Source organism: Bubalus bubalis, chromosome 1 (genome assembly GCF_019923935.1).
Source record: "Bubalus bubalis isolate 160015118507 breed Murrah chromosome 1, NDDB_SH_1, whole genome shotgun sequence".
NCBI classification, from domain to species: Eukaryota; Metazoa; Chordata; class Mammalia; order Artiodactyla; family Bovidae; genus Bubalus; species Bubalus bubalis.
Genome location: NC_059157.1, coordinates 7,031,881 through 7,045,728, shown reverse-complemented (window position 1 = coordinate 7,045,728; position 13,848 = coordinate 7,031,881). Strand labels below are relative to the sequence as shown.

Below are 13,848 nucleotides of genomic sequence, written 5' to 3'. Positions count from 1 at the left end.
AAGATTTAAATGAATGTTATCCTTTCCAGAGTAGGCACTTTGGGAGACTGTGTACTTATTTTTCTGATGTGGTAGTAGCTCAACATGTTATTGATCTTTTCCCTTTGGAATTGCATTTATATCCTCCATTACATTTTAAAGATTTATCCTCAGCGGTGACAGACCTTTAATTTTTTGTGGGTGGATTTTATTTTTGAGTCAGGCCATAACTTTTAAAGCTTGCTCTGTAAGCCATGTTATAGCAAGATGGGAAAAGTTTTTCTTCAGTGAGACATGAGGTGTGTCTATTAAGAAACTTCCTGTCTTATATGATGTGAAAACTGGTTTTGGAGGTTATTTCAGGATAGGATTTCTAAATGACTTGCTCTGGGTTCCTTGTGTGGCTTCCCTAGGGTGACTGTTTGAATGAGGACAGTTCATTTAGACATAAGCAGTTTGGTTTTTAAAAATCAACTTCTGTACTTTATTGTCTTTCTGTGAAACCTTCCTCCAGGTCTGAGTATCCTCATTGGTCAGAACTGGACTGGGCGTGGTTTCTCTGAGTTGGGATGGAGAATCTGATCTTAGCTGAGGAGTGTGGGAGTTGTGTTTGCCTTCCTGGCCCCTGAGAAAGGGACTGTGTGTCTGCCACCTTCTCTAAGGGGCCTGCCTGGGTGCTAAGACAGTTGAGGACCTAGGTCTTCTTCCTTCAGTTTCAGAAACATGGACGTGTGTTTCTGCCTCCTGGTTCTTTCATAAATCTAGATCTGTTTTAGCTAAGGAGCCCAGATGAATGTCTCCCGAGGTCACACTTGCTCTATTAGTTCCTCAGAGGGGTTTTCAGTTTAGTTTGGGTGCTTCAGGCTTAGATCGTCCACTAGCTTCCTGCTGAACTTCTTGGATATGAGAAGCAGCTCCCCCAGAGCTTCAGGCAACATCTGAGTGGCCCCGAGACCTAATCCTGACTCTGCGTTTTCAGGTTCCTTTCACGTGCCTTCATCTTTGGTTACTAACCCGATGGTGCGACTGTTCGGCAGTTAGTAGGTGCTTTAGTTGGTGTAAAGGAATTAACTGCTACCAGCGTATGTGGTCATTTGCCTTTCCTTTATTTACTAACTTTCCACGTGAAATAGAACATGGTCCTGGGAGTCAAAGGCCTTGGCAGGTGAACGTGACATATGTTAGGCATTTTAAAAATTGTTAAATGAACCAAATAAGTGACTTTTAATGTCTGGGTAGGCGGGTAAGCACACGTCACTGGTAGTCTTAACATACTTTTGTGAAGGGCTGAGGTGGAATTCCCCTCTGAAGGTCTTAGAGTCTCTGTAAAAAGAAAGCCAAGTAAAACCTTTGTGGAAAGATGTCTTCCCATCCACCTGGCATGTTTAGGCCAGGCAGGTAGATTTGGAATAATTTTTTTTTGAAGTCTCTTAGTTCTGTTTTTCAATTTCTCAAACATTTTTTCTGAACTGTCCCAATTAGCAAGATACCGGTGGCTCCCTCCCAGCCCGCCCCCAGCCCTGCTTGCCGAGAAGCCCTGAAGCAGTGTTCCTAAGGGCCGCGTGTCTTCTTCGACTCATTTAAGAAATTCTTGCCAATCTGGTATTGTATTTCCAAAAATACAACAATTTTAATATAAAAATCAGGTTTTAAGTGACCATCTGTTCAAACGGAGCTCCAAGAAAACATGCCTGTTGGTTGAGGAGTTGTGTACCCCTTGGCATGCTGCTGAGTAACCCTGAGGGTCTGAGGAATCCCTGATGAGAAGCATGGTTTAGGGTCTAATTGCAAGCTGAGTGGTCTGAGGAAGTGCGCCTGTTTAAAAACTACTTTGTTTGAGAGTCCAGGAGAGCATGTAAACACCTTGTGAGAAGTGGAACAGCAGTGGTTTGGAAAATGTATAGGACTTAGCTGCCTGATTAGGAAACCCATGTTCTCTTGGGGAGAGGCATGTCCTTTGAAGTAACCCTGTGTACTCCAGCCACTACGGGAAGTCACGTCAGCGGTTCCCCAGGCTGTGGGACTGTGTGCCGGCTGTAATCCTGGGAAGAGTTACACAGTATACTTTTCTTTTTTCTCATTTTAACAAGGAAGATTAAAATACTTGCTGCCTCCTCCCCTCGTCAGGTGGTGTAAGGATTAATGAGATCATGTTAGTAAGGTGCATTAACCTCTTTGAGAGAAACAGGCATGGAGAACACCAAGTGTTCAGTCACCAGGAGTTTAGCCAGTCTTTGGCCATCAAGCTTCCATTGTTCTGTTCTGCTCTACACAGTACAGTCCTGTATTAAGCCTGAGGGCCATCTACAGGCCACAAATAGCCATGTGTCAAAACGCAGGTAGGCCTTGCAGCTTTGCATGTTTTAACTTGCCACCCAGCGTCCTGCGAGCTTGACTGCTGCGTGTTGGACTGGACACTTTCCCTGTAGCCCTCTTACTGCATTTTACAGCTTCATGTCTGTTTGTGGGGACTCAGTTTCTTCAGTAACTGTGTGTGTGCGTGCCAAGTTGCTTCAGTCGTGTCCGACTGTGCGACCCTATGGACTGCAGCCCGTCAGGCTCCTGTGTCCATGGGATTCTCCAGGCAAGAATACTGGAGTGGGTTGCCATTTCCTCCTCCAGGGGATCTTCCGGACTCAGGAACCGGACCCACGTCTCTTAGGTCTACCTGCTCTGACAGTTGGGCTCTTTACCTCTAGCGTCACCTGGGAGGCCCCTCAGTAGCTATATAGGTGGTCCCAGTTTCTTAAACTGTAGTTTATTCCTGTCCCCTCCATAGGTAATAAGTTGTCATTCAGACAGCGTGAGGGTCCTTCTCATCAGCGGGTATGCCGCTTGCTGTCACTGCAGAGCGGGAGAGGACCCAGCCTTGCCAGTAAAGCTTGTGGACCTTCTGTCAGTGGCCCGGTAGGGATGGTGGTTCCTGAAGGGCATGGCCGCCTCCTCATAGGTAGATGTTGCCTGATTTCAGTTGGAAAAGCTGCCCTTGGGCTTTGGCAGGATGTGGTAAGTAAATCCTGACTGTCATAACTGAGTTTAAAAGTCAGATGCCGGAGTGTTCTGAAAGACAGTATTTCTGAAGGACTAATGAATGAAGCTACTGTAACAGAAAACAGCAAAGTTTAAAATAATGTTGATACTCAGGATGGCAAAATTGGGGGAGGTGGAAATGAGATGGGAGAAATATAATGTTAAACATTTAAAAGTCCACTGAAATATAATGCTTAATTGTCAGTGGACTCTAAGCAGTGAATTAAGCACATTTAAAAATAGCTTTTTAACATGAATGAACCTTTTTATGAGCTGAGCTTCAATGACAAATAAGTTGGTCGTGCAAATCACTTTTTAGTGGTCTGCTTTAAACATTTTAGGGCTGGGATTTAAAAGAAATATTTTGAAGCAAAAAGTCTGACCTACAAGCAACACTAATTATCATAATAGTTATGTTATGTAGCCCAGTGAAGAAATAGGCATCATTTTGTAATATTATGTTTTCTTTGCTTTTCAAAATAAGCGAAAGGGTGGCCTGGATGTAAAATGGAGACCTCTGGCACTGAGGGAGTTAAGAGTTTCATAGACACAGGAGTCTTTTGTGCCTCTCTGGAAAAAAACAGCCAGTTCCGAGCCAGTCAACACTTGGGCAGCTTTGGAGATCAAGGGACTCCTTGCTTAGAGAAGTTAAAGAGTAGCTTGTTGCTCATGGGGTAGCTTTAAGGAGAAGCCTGTGCTATGACTTGTATCTGAGGCAACCCAACCCTTGAAGTAAGAAAGTAAGCGCTTCAGATTTTAAGGAGTAGAGCACTGTTTTGTTCAGTGTAAAGAAGTTATTAATTAGAATTAGAAAATAATGTTTCTTACAAGTAAGTCAGAAAGAGAAAAATAAATATCTTATATCAACACATAGAAAGGTCCATCTAGTCAAAGCTATGGTTTTTCCAGTGGTCATGTATGGATGTGAGAGTTGGACTATAAAGAAAGCTGAGCGCTGAAGAACTGATGCTTTTGAACTCTGGTGTTGGAAAGAACTCCTGAGAGTCCCTTGGACAGCAAGGTGATCCAACCAGTCCATCCTAAAGGAAATCAGTCCTGAATATTCATTGGAAGGACTGATGCTGAAGCTGAAGCTCCAATACTTTGGCCACCTGATGTGAAGAATTGACTCATTGGAAAAAACCCTGATGCTGGGAAAGATTGAAGGCAGGAGGAGAAGGGGATGCCAGAGGATGAGATGGTTGGATGGCATCACCAATTTGATGGACATGAGTCTGATCAAGCTTTGGGAGTTGGTGATGGACAGAGAAGCCTGGCGTGCTGCAGTCCGTGGGGTGGCAAAGAGTTGGACATGGCTCTTTATGTATATGAAGAGTCACGATATATAAAGAGGACACAGTTCTATATATATATAGAATCTAGAAAAATAGTACTGATGAACCTATATACAAGGCAGCATCGGAGATGGGTCAGCAGGTGAAGAATCTGCCTGCACTGCAGGAGACACAGGAGATGGGGCTTTGATCCCTGGGTCGGGAAGATCCCCTGGAGGAGGGCATGGCAACCCACTCCAGTATTCTGGCCTGGAAAATTCTATGGACAGAGGAGCCTAGTAGGCTATAGTCCAAAGAGTCACAAAAGTGTCGGACATGACTGACTGTGTGTGCGTGCACGTGTGTGTGCGTGCATGTGTGTGTGCACACACACATGCGCGCAGGAGATGCAGACGTAGAGGACAGACTTGCGGACACAGTGGGGGAAGGAGAGGGTGGGATGAATGGAGAGAGTGGATGGAAACGTGAATTACTGTTTGTGAAATAGATATCCAGTGCAATTTGCTGTATAGCACAGGGAGCTCAAATCTGGCGCTCTGTGACAATCCAGAGGGGAGTGATGAGGCGGGAGGGAGTTTCAAGAAGGAGAGGACGTCTGTGTACCTGTGGTTGACGTGTGCTGACGTATGGCAGAAACCAGCATGTCAAAGCCATTCTCCTCCAGCTGAAAATTTTTTTAAGATGAGGAAAAAAAGCACTTCTTAAACTCATTTTGAGTTATTTTGCCTGTAAATACAGGCAAATAAGGTAGAAGCTGTGCATATATGTGCCATCTTCTCAATGAGGTCTTTTTTCTTTCTTTTTTTTTGGTAGCAAGTACCGAAATGTGTAAGTTCCATATTTTTGGTAACTTTATTTCCTCTGTACTTGAAGAAGGCCTACTTAATGGGGCTAATTTGCCCGAAGCAGGTCCCAGCATCCACACAGAGACAGTGGGCAGACGGTCCAGGTATGGAATACCTGGGCTGAGCGGCCCCTCTGATGGGGCACCTTGACATCTCCTGCTCTTTCCAGCGACACGGGCACCTCATATTGGAGTGATGCGGCCTTTATGTTTTAGCTATAAGCAAAGCCTTAAAACGACTGCTATCCTATTAAATTTGGAGTGCTGTTAATAAATTACTTACGCCTGGAACATTGCTACCACCTGTTTGTTTCGCTTGTCCCCTATTTCTTATAAATTCCTGGGCAAGATAAATGTAAGGAGCTAGTCGCTGATTCTGATTTTTAAATGTTTTGATGGCCTTTAATTACCTTTCTGAGTAATTTTGAAAAAAAGATAATTGAGTTTGTCTTGTTGATGTTTTGCCCTTTGTTTGCTGCTGGTCAGGTATGTATAAAATAAGAAGAAAACCCAACTAAGGTTCATAAACTAGGAACCCATGAGAACGTGTTATGTTCCTAAGAGAAGTTTTGAAGGAAATTTTTTGTTTCAGATGCAGAATTTTGGGGGTCAAATTCTCTGTGGTTTGTAATGTCTGGGAAAACACACAGTGTCTAAGCATAGCTCTTTCAAAGATCATGCAGATCTTGGCTCCATTGGTTGCCTGCAGTGGCCTTTAACCCTTTTATGTCTTCTTGTCTTTGAGACAGGAGTGACAATAGAACTCAGGGTTTGTGAGGGTTAAGATGATAAGACATTTAAAGTTATTAAACAGCCTGGCTCATAGCTTGCAGTCATAAATAAATTTTTTATTAAAAAATTTTTTTTAACCAATTAAAGCTGTCTAGGCTAGTAAGTTCTTCAGCATTTAGAGGTGTTTGAATTTCAGGATGTTGTGGAACGGTTCAAGTACCAACTTGATAGTCAGACCAGAATAACTATATCACCCAGTTTAAAAAAAAAAAAGACATCTCTTCAGGGATCCATTAAGCAATATGACTTGCCACTTTTTCCCATGAAAACACTATTCCTCACTCCCATTCCCCACCTCCCATCCCTTTTGTTTTATGTCTCGTATTGTCATAGATTCCCAGTTTGAAAGCAAAGCCAAGATTTCTAGGTTTTTTAATCTTGGAGGGTTTTTAAAAGGGAATTCCGGATAGGTGTGGTGGTGTTTTGAGAGTCGTAAGTGACCTATCTTCATTTTGAAGCTGATATAAAACGTCTGTGAAATGAAACTCGGTGTTGTCAGTTTTACAGGGTTCCTCAGGGAAGCAGGCCACGCCAGTGCCCCGAAGGCGTGAGCTCAGGGCGGTGGAGGGGACCACCCCATCGACTAGGACTTAGAAACAGTTTTGTGGGGCAGATACCTGATTTATCATGCTGTTTGACTCAGGAAAAATAAAATACCTTTCTGGCAATTTTAAAGACCTCTCCAAAGGATGGTTTATATCTACAGATACTGTCCGTGTATATATAATTTTTAGGACTCTTCTGTTTTGTGCTCCTGTCTTTAGATAGTTGAAATGGCAACCTTCTCTCTTATGTTGCTGTTCCATTGTAGTGACCACCATGTAAAGGAGGTGACTAATTAAAAAGGATAGTTTTGTTTCTGTCATTGCTTCATTAACAATGCTTACCCTTAGAGAGTTCTCCTTCATCTTTAGCTGAAGTTCCTTTGTTGCTAAATTTTTCCATTTTTGAGTGGAGCTGTAAAATGTCTGTTAATATTCACTATATTCTCTCTAAATTTTAGTCTTTAGGAGTATGATTACCACTCAGAATTACATTTGCTAAGTCCTTTTACTCCCTCCAGAAGTCTCATTTTCAGCTTCTTAAATCATCTTCATTATTCTTTTCAATTAGGCCTGGAACTCTAATATGGATCTAACCGGATGTATTAGTTACATACATAGAGTGTAACAGTGACTTAGCACCCTCCATTTGTAACAGCCCTGTTATGTTAGCAGCGTCACGGAAGTAGCATTTTATGGTCAGCTAGTGATCAACTGTGATCCGTAGTGTATATGCGCATTTCCTGATCTGTGTTCATAATTTGTCTTTGTTCAGGTTAGTTGTTCTGTATTGGACAGCTTTCCATTGTTTTATGATTTCCCTTATTTTATGATTACTCTGATATCTGAAGAACCTTTTCCGAATCACATCTGCACAGCTGCAGTTTCCCTCCAGGGTCACGACCTAAGACTTCTTTGCCAGTGCAGAGGTCGCTGTGTTTCTCAATCATGCTGGCTGTACCTACTCTGTGCCCACGTGCCAGCACATTCATTATTAACTGGGTGATCTCATGAGCTTCGGCAGGCAGGGATTTCCTGCTTGAGAGCCTCATGGGAGCCTTGAAAACTGCTGGGTTTTCTGAAGTATTGTTGTGAGGATGAGAGAATGTCCCCCACAGTGGTTGAGATCCATATTGAGTTCAGCCTACTTCCCCAATTCCATCTCTCCTTTACAGCCCACCGCCCCCACCCCCGTCTGTTCCCAGGCTGTAATAAAGGAGTGGAAAGAAACTCTGCAAGAGCTGGCTTCTGGCCCAGTGCTCGTGATGGATTGAGAGGGCAGAGATGGGTGGGCTGGCGTGGGAGGAGCTCTCGGGGATTTGGACTCCACTGAGGCTCTTCTTACCTTTGTGTTTCCCTAGGTTAGAGTCATTTCTCCTTTGTGTGCAGTCGGTCACCCTACTTTCCCGAGTCATTGTTGACTCGGAGGATTAGGCATGTTGAGGTGGTCGATGCGTGCTCTGTATTGTTTCTTACTGATTGGCACTCCTCTCTTGCTGCATCTGAAGTAGCTGGAGTTGGAATCATGGTTTGGGAGTGGGGACACGGTGGGGGAGACTTGGCTGTTGGTAATTCCTGTCCCATTTTTGTAAACAGGACCCCTTGGTTGCCACTAGAAACAGTGATAAAGCAGTGATCAGTAGCTTTAGAGGTATGTCCTCTGCTGAGTGGGCCAGAGAAGGTAGGGGTTGGGTGGTCAGGGAAGAGCAAAACCCTCATCCTTTTGTTTTTATTTGTTGATTGTCTCTTCCATTATCAAAAAATAGTCTAGAGAGGAATATGTCACCTCAAGTTCGTATACAGTATTAACCAAAGTTGAGAAAATAGTAAAGTGATAAAACAGAACAAGCCATCGCCTAAGAAAGACTTGGTAGGTAACCGACATCAGGACTTTTCTTTTTTATTTGTTTATTGTTTAAATTTAAATTTATTTATTTTAATTGGAGTCTAATTACTTTACAATATTGTATTGGTTTTGCCATACATCAACATGAATCCACCACAGGTGTACACGTGCTCCCCATCCTGAACCCCCCTCCCACCTCCCTCCCTGTACCATCCCTCTGGGTCATCCCCGTGCACCAGCCCCAAGCATCCTGTATCCTGCATCGAACCTGGACTGGCAATTCGTTTCTTATATGATATTATACATGTTTCAATGCCATTCTCCCAAATCATCCCACCCTCTCCCTCTCTAACAGAGTCCAAAAGACTGTTCTATACATCTGTGTCTCTTTTGCTGTTTCACATACAGGGTTATCGTTACCATCTTCCTAAATTCCATATATATGTGTTAGTATACTGTATTGGTGTTTTTCTTTCTGGCTTACTTCACTCTGTATAATTCCTCTGGTGATTAGATCTCTCTTGCTCAGAATCTTCTACTATATCCCCCCACTTAAAACTGACTATCAAATAATTGAATACAAAAGTCCAAACTGCTTAGCTTGACATTTGAAACTCTTGAGTGCTAACCTTCCTCTCAGTGTCATCTGCTTCTTTCCTACTGAAGTACAATCCATGGGCCAGCAGCTTTGGCATCACCTGGGAGCGTGTTAGAAATGCCGACTCTCAGCCGCTACGTGGACCATGGCATCAGCATTAGATTTGCAGCAAGGTCCGCACGTGTGTGGAAGCCCACCGCAGGGGGAGAATCTCTGATCTGCCTCATTCTCCTTAATCTCCCTTTTTGTTCTGCAGTCAGGCTAGCTGAACATGTTCTGCACTTCCCCAGTGGCCTGCCTTTCTTCAAATGCTAATGTTTTTCCCAGAAAAGTCATTTTTCTCAACTTCCTCTCTTTACTTCCATTCATCTGATTGACTAGGAGTCTAAATATGCCAAGAACTGGTTTGGATTTCAGACATGACTGGGCACGTAGACCCTACACTATTTGTATAGGCTCCCTGGAAGACAGCTCCTTTGACCCCCAATTCCACTTCTAGGAGCTTTTCCTGAACTAATTATCAGAAAAGAATGTAAAGAAATGTGTATAAAGTTGATCACTACAATATTATGTATAATAGTAAGAAATTGATAAATTAATAAATTTTGTTATAGTCATATGATATACTATTGCATATTCAAGATGGTAGGACATATTACTGAAATGAGAATATATCAACAATATCCTTGAATAACAATTATGTTATTAAAAAAAACACACTTAATTCCTGTGCTCCATGGGGTTATAGTTGAACAAGTAAGAGAGGTGTAAACCAAGAGGTACAGAAATAACGTAGTAATACAGTAATAACAATAATGTTAACAGCAGCAACCGACATCTCCTGGACACTTAAAATGTTCCAGACATTTCTAAGTGCTTCGCCTGCTATCTTCCTTTATCTTTTCAAAAGATAAACTACTGTTGATTCTACGTGAGAAAATTATCTTATTGTCACATATTTTAATCTTTACCATTATGATGGGTAAAGTTTGGTAACGTTTTAAAAATTGGTATTTCACTGATTATTAGCAAGGTTTGTTCAACATTGTTTAATATATATTGATCATTTTTAACTGTGTATTTCTTAAAAAGGTTGTTTTTGTCTTCTGCCTGTTTTTTCTGTTTGTCTTTGACCATTCTAAAAAATCTATTTTCTGTCCTTTGAATATGTGTTTGCTGGATTATGGTGTTTCAAATACAGGAAGTGTTAATACCATCACTCCTTATGTTTTTAATTAATTTGTTCTTGTACAGAAAATGATTATTCTCAGCAAAATTAGGGATCTGTAATCAGTTACATCAGTAATCTTTGTTCATAAATTGATGTGAGCTATCAGGCTCGGGTAAATGTGTCGGTAAATAGAATATGTAGGTAATCTCTGACTTTTATATGTGAATTTCAAGTTTGTAATTATTTGGAACTCTGCTTTTACTTTTCCACAGAAACAAGTCAGTTCCTAGGTTTCCAGCAAGCCCAAACAAGCATTCTTAAAACTAAGTCGTCATAATAATAAAGCACTAAATATTATTCAAACTCAGCATAAAAATACTGCTTATTACATTAATTTTATACTCCAATTATAGGTGTAAAAATAGAACAAGCCTCTAATCGTCAGAAGCTCTGGTGATCAGACTGTGGGATACGTGAGTGGGTGGGTGGGGAGTAGGGTGAATATCTTTAAAACTACAAAGTGCAGAAACCTTTGGTGAATCATTTATTCTCCAGTGTTCTGTGCCTAAGAACAAGAACAAAGGTAATTTGCATTCGCTCATTATTCTTTAGCTCGCGCCTGTCTGTCGAACATCCAGTGTTTGTGAGGATGACTTGGCCTGTTGAGTGTAGCAGGAGATTTTCCCCATGCTGTATTCCTTGCATTCCTTGGGTCCGAAAGCAATGTTATGGCTTTATTGTTCTCAGCCACTACGCAAGTTTAAAACCACTGTTAAACCAACAGCTTTAACATCAGTTGTAAAATGCCCACGACAAGCCAGGAAGCCTCCGAGTGGGTTTCCCAGGTATTCTGTGCCTGTGGTTTGTGTCGTAGGGGTGGAGGAGGTGGCCTGAGAGGAACGGGCTCCGTTCCTTGCTGTCGGCTGTCCTGCTGTTCCTTGGTCTTTTAGAAGGTTTACTTGTATACCCCACAGAGCTCTGGAACGGTAGCTCTCACACTTCCGTACACCTGAGCATCCGGTGGGGCCATTAGGTACAAAGTCAGCTTCCCCTGCCCCGCTTCAGGAGTGTGACCAGAGGCCTGAGGCCTTCCGCAGCCTGCGGTGTATCCACAGGCACCCCGGGGACTGTGTTGCAGGCGCCCTGGGCCTGCAGAAATGCTGCTCTAGAGTGTCCTCCTCCGTGTTCTCTCTCTCGAGTGTGAATCAGACTAGACAGTTCTCACACTCCTGGCTCCTGTGAGCGAGCTATGACTCTGATGGACTCTGTCAGGTTACCGCATACAGGTCCATGTCCCTGAAGAGGTAATTGACCTAATGGGACCTAAAGGTCCTAAAGTCCTGGAGGAAATTGTTTACTTTGTCTTGTTTACGTAAGCAGTTGTTTCCGAGAACTTTAGTCATGTTTGCTTATGATGAACAGTTTATCTTTGTAAAAACTAACTAAAAAAAATATAAGACGAGCACACTTTCGTTAGAGTTACAGACAGTGTGGGTATCCTGACAATGTTTAAGTTTAAAGAGGGGAGATCTTCTGAAATAAAAATCCAGGTCCCCTTGTCAGTTTGTGCCTTTTACCTGTTGACTGTCCATCAGACTTGCCTGATCTGGGATGCTGAGCAATCTGGAAAATCGGGCAAATTCCTTGTCAGGACACTGAAAAATGCCTCTACTGGTAATTAATACTGTAAAAAATGATACTTTTCTATATCATTTTAAAATGAAAAATTTCTTAAGGATGATTGAATAACTAGTATTATTTATCTGAAATTGGACTTGGAATTTTTGTTGAATTTCTGTTTTTAGGACTTTATTCTGTGTTATCTTTGGTGTTCTTCTTTACCTTGGCCAGACAGATACACGCTTTGTAGATCCTTTGACCTCAGCGGGTGTGCATTTCTTCACAGTGGGCATCTGTTAACACCAGGCAGGAGATGCTTGTGTCATCTGGTCAGGGTTTATGTCCTGCAGGCAGAACCAGATGCTTCCCACGGGGATGACATGACTCTTCTAATTTTCTCTGTGATGTCAAACTCATGATCATCCAGTGTCTTTTAAGAGGGTCCATACTTGGAGAGGGTTTACTTTGGTAAGATTTTGGTGGACCATATATTTTCTTATAGAAATTCACACTTATTAGTCTATAATAAAGACTATTATTCCTAATATTTCATGTGCTAGTTAAGCTTAAATTACAGGCCAGATTTTTGACTTTCAGAATGTTTGTATTTGCCCAGAGGCACTTTTTTTCTCCATACATGCAGTAATTTTCTATATACATACAGACATAAATGTATTTATTGGGTAAATAACTTATGCTTGGTGTATAGAAACTGATGTATCTGATTGCTCACATACCTTTTTTGAGAAGAAAGTTATGGCTGGTTTTCTTACCTTAATCAAGATCAGTCTTTAGCATGCTTATTGTAAGACCCAGTTCTAGGTATTACATTTTCCCCTAAAATACATAGCCGCCATCCAGGGGTGATTTTCTACTTAAGGGAAATAAAGCTATAGCAAACCAGGTGAGAAAATACTTACTTTTTCATGATTCCCACCCTGAATTCACAGTTAGCACCTATTTTTTCATCTCTTCAAAGTGCCAAATGACACATTTTTTAAAAATTAGAGTGAATTTGATTTCATTTCAGAATTTAGTGGAAAATTTGAAATAACTGAAGATACCCCCATGTTTGTGAAGCTTAGTTTTGGTGATGAGGCTGATACTTAGTTTTCATTTATGTAATTTGTGGTTATTTCTGCCAAGGTTTCAGGGCTTTTTTGAGGTTGCTGAGTTTAGAAAGACTCAGCAAAAATACTTATGAACACTCGCGGTGAGCCTGTAGTCTCTGACTGCTTTGCTACCCCTTGTGATTGTTCTCAGTACCGAGCCTTCCTCCGCTGTGTTGAGTCCGCAGAGGAGCATCTGTGAGTGCTGGTTGACTATTCAGAGTCTGGTTGATTTCCTCCCACGGGTCCCGATTATGCTGGGCTGACTTTCAAAGTTTTCTGTGGCTTTCCAGCTTTCCCTCTTCTTACCCAGCCTGAATCCTGACTTGCTGTCAGTGTGTGGAAGGTGAGACCTGTAGCAAGTAAGAACGTGTGTTCTGAGGCTTAACATGTGTTTTTCTTTTTAAAACCTGGACCTTTATGTTGTCCGTTTTATTTATTAGTTTTAAAGACTATCAGGAGTGCACAGATCCAGAGCCCAAGGAAGGTAGGTGGTAGTCAGCAGGGCAAAGAGAAAGGCAGAAGGTAGACTTAGATCCCTGGGTCTGCAACTTGCCATCAAGGGTCTCGCCCTCTGTCATTACTGATTACAAAGTGGTGGGAAAGGCAGAGGGTGTGCTGTGAACGTGTAATGTTTGATTGCTGGTTTTCTTGTAAATTCTTTCTTTGAAGTTCTCCAACACCTTAGTTACTTGGTGCCTTCGTGAAGAAGCAGTCAAGAACACTTGATCCCTGTGTCTTATTTTAGTTTTATGGAGGCTGTGTTACAAATGAAGGTTTATCATCCTAGTTTCTTAGCCCCTGACTTTCTACTTCACATTAAAAAAAAAAAAAAAGGCACTGTTCCCATTTGTAATAAATCATAATATATTGTGAATAAGCCAGGGCAGGCTCAGTTCCTAAAAGGGGCATTTGGTTAGAAGACAACCGTAAGATGGGGCCCAAGATGCAGATGATCAAGAGAAGAGTCCTTTGTGTTGGCCAGCACCTTGCTCACATACCCTTCCTTCTGCCTTCAGTTT

General features: G+C 42.0%; 1 protein-coding gene across 6 annotated transcripts in view; it reads left to right on the top strand.

The window, feature by feature from the left end:
• The window catches only part of PSD3 (pleckstrin and Sec7 domain containing 3), a 610,137-nt gene that overhangs the window by 224,841 nt on the left and 371,448 nt on the right, over positions 1-13,848 (top strand). The window contains exon 1 of one of the 6 annotated variants that reach the window (XM_025294128.3): positions 11,745-11,771. The exons of the other annotated variants lie outside the window; for them this stretch is intronic. Coding sequence (XP_025149913.3) covers positions 11,760-11,771 — 12 coding nt within the window. The 5' untranslated portion in view covers positions 11,745-11,759. Of the gene's footprint in view, positions 1-11,744; positions 11,772-13,848 lie in introns of those variants that run through there. 6 annotated transcript variants of the gene reach the window in all.